The sequence below is a fragment of the Glandiceps talaboti genome, chromosome 2 (genome assembly GCF_964340395.1).
Source record: "Glandiceps talaboti chromosome 2, keGlaTala1.1, whole genome shotgun sequence".
Lineage (NCBI taxonomy): Eukaryota > Metazoa > Hemichordata > Enteropneusta > Spengelidae > Glandiceps > Glandiceps talaboti.
In genome coordinates, this window is record NC_135550.1 from 7,884,864 (window position 1) to 7,888,240 (window position 3,377).

The 3,377-nt window shown below is 35.6% G+C and overlaps 1 protein-coding gene across 1 annotated transcript in view; it reads left to right on the forward strand.

The window, feature by feature from the left end:
* The window catches only part of LOC144453769 (visual system homeobox 2-like), a 3,072-nt gene extending 329 nt beyond the window's left edge, over nt 1-2,743 (forward strand). Inside the window, 3 exon segments of the mRNA XM_078145119.1 lie at nt 1,904-2,084; nt 2,411-2,469; nt 2,471-2,743. Of these exon segments, the coding sequence (XP_078001245.1) occupies nt 1,904-2,084; nt 2,411-2,469; nt 2,471-2,743 (513 nt within the window).
* Nucleotides 2,744-3,377: the final 634 nt, after the last annotated feature.

A 3,377-nucleotide genomic window follows, 5' to 3' on the forward strand; every position in this document is an offset into this window, starting at 1 on the left:
GTCTGTAAGCAACTGTTGCCGAATATTTTTTGCTAAATTTGTATTGTGAGATATGACAACGCTGGTTGGAATGTTGGCATGGTTGTTTGTGTGTGGTCTTTTGTTACACCAGTGAGTAGCATGTAGAACATCATGCTATTAAAATATAACCGACAAACTTTGATGATTGGAACAAGTTGTAGTTTGTGAAATTCAATACGGCGAGTCAAAGGTAGGCGTAGCAATTACGAAAACTACCGTAATGTGTGCAATTGAATGGACGACCTGTCTGCTTGGATAATTGACTCGGTGGGTTAGCTGCACGATGGTAGAAAGCTCTAGGCAACAAGAAGAGGACGAAGAGTGTAGATCAAAAAAAACATGTATACATGTGCAATTAGTACTGTCGAGAAAATGTTATTTCAAAACAAATTCGATTAAAAATACTTTACATTTTGGACACGGTGAAATGAACTTCTCTTCAGTTTTGCTATAAATGTTAACTTATTACTAACATTAAACAATCGCCATAAATCTGGGGGTAAAACAAGTTTTTATAGGAGACAACGACAGCAAGTCGATGTACTGGGCAATTGCAAAGTTCAAACTAAAACCACAATGATATACATTTGTAGTCCTTGTAATAGCACATAAACGAGTATGGTGTTTTACATCGTACGTACTAAACCATCACATCCCCGTAGGACAAATTTGTGAACCCTGTGTTTATCGTACTATACAACCGTTTGCACCAAATTAAATCATTTAAGGCTACATTTGTTTGTATTTAAGCATCCATCGAAGACATTGAAATTATGTCAAATGATTAAAATGATTATTTGAATGCTGTGGGCACCCTAATAGGTTCAGCTAAATTACATCCTGTACGACGGAGGATCAAGATAAAATGCCCGTAAGACAAGGAATCTTAGCGGTCGGTCTAATTAGGATAAATGGAATATATTAAATATGTCTTCTATATCGTACACTTATATCTCTATTTCACGAAATGACTCAATATCATATTCAAATGCACAAATACATACATACGTACGTACGAAAATACATACACACACATACATACATACATACATACATACATACATACATACATACATACATACATACATACATACATACATACATACATACATACTCAGAGTCGCGCGGGCCGATCGACCTGCCACCAGTAACCCTAGCTTATCTGCATATTTTTAAAGAAGAAAACCAAATGTACTGATTACTTTTGAGCCCATGGAATCTTACACGGACGATACATTTTTAATGTTGTTGGTTGGTTTTAAGGAAGACAGCTTCTTACTAGCAACTCGGCTGGATATGTGTGTTTAAAGATGTGATATATTGGTTTCATCGGCAAATGAAAACACGCAGATGACAGCTTGACTTCATACGACATAATTCAATTTACACCATGAAAAAACGAAAAGTATTCCTTTTGACCACGGACACCCTTCCATATATATATATATATATATATATATATATATATATATTATATATATATATATATATATATATATATATATATATATATATATATATATATATATATATATATATATATATATATATATATATATATATATATATATATATATATATATACCTCGTGTGACATAGCATTGTGGACTAGCCTTCACAACATTTGTTATTGACTCCTTGAAAATCTTTAGACCTAAAATCGAGGCATTCAAAAATCGCTAAGAACTGAGAAGTTAATTATGAAAATATTCTAAAATGAAAATGTATGTTGAAACATCCACCTTTTTAGTTATCAACCTTTAGCATGATTCATTGTAAAAGTGTTATCAAGTATTGTGCCGGATGTCCAACCAGAGGAAATGGAGATAAGAGTTTGATCAAAATTCAATATTGAACTCTTCATCTTTGTTATCGTTGTCAGGTATGGTTTCAAAACAGAAGAGCTAAATGGCGAAAGAAAGAGAAAAAATGGGGGAAAAGCAGTGTTATGGCTGAGTACGGACTCTACGGAGCCATGGTTCGCCACTCGTTGCCACTTCCCGATAGTATATTGAAGACAGACGCTGCCGATGATAACGACTCATGTGCACCGTGGTTACTAGGTGAGCTTGTGTTTAACAATAGAAAATCAATAGTGACAATACACAATAACTGCGGTGTAGATTTTAATTACAAATTGACATTTTTACAAGAATTTGCTCCCAAATGATTAAGACTTATTATATCCTCATTAGACCTATACTTGAACAAGATTCACTATTTTGATCCTGCACTTTGTTTGCTTCGTAACTGGCGTTCTCTCTCCTTCACTCTTATATTCTTTCCCTTTTTTTTGCCCGTTCACAATTTCAAAGTAACCGTCCTTGTGTGTTAATAAGTTGTAAAGCTTAATGGCCACTTGTATCCCATTTTTTTTTGTCTCCTGAAGGAATGCATAAAAAATCGATGGAAGCTGCACAAAAACTCCGAGAACAGGAAGAGGACTCGAAAACTCCGAGAACAGGAAGAGGACTCGAATGATAATGGTGATTTAGATAGTGAAAACTCCGTTTCTGTCGATCGAGACCCCGAGGAGCTCCGATCCAACAGCATCGCTATACTACGTGCTAAAGCCCAGGAACACAGTGTCAAAATACTACAAGAAGGTAGAAACGTTACACATGACAGTGAACGTCGAAACATGAACTTGCCCGTCAGAATGAATGAAACGAACTGCCAGAAAGAAAACGACAGAGGTGTACGTTCAGAACACATTGAGTAAAAAAAAAAACATTTCACGCTGAAACCACAATATTTTGGTTTGTTATATCTTCGAATGTCTGCGACATGTATACTAAGGGTATTCTCTTTGACTCCGTATTAAAAGCAACAATTGAGAGATATATCGTGGCGGGAAAGCAACACTGAACAAAGAAATCGTAGAGTTCAACTCTAATCGACGCCAGCAGACAGTAGTTTGGTTGCAACTTAATTTAAATTTTCATCTTTTCATGAATACCTTTGGTTAATTTACCTTAACCACATGGAGTACTCGAAAACTCAATAAGCAAAGCAACGAAATTAAATCGAATGGGCGCAAAAGGGCAGCGACGAGTTGAGTGATGGATGGGCTGGGTCACCTATTAAACTCGTAGTACCATGCTGCCTGCTTGTTTATTACTATATCGCTATTTTATTAAAGCTTTGTTCAAAACTAATTTCATTTCTGTCTATTTCACTACAGAGTGAAATCACTTCACCCAAGCCATACAAATGAAACGAACAACTATCCTCTCGCTTCATTACTTAAACTCTAATTCTGAAATTCGGTGTTTTATTCTGCGAACTCCTGTCGATTTACGCCTATGGCAAATTTGATTACACCATTCTTTTCTGGAATCTCTTCTTCACGTGAT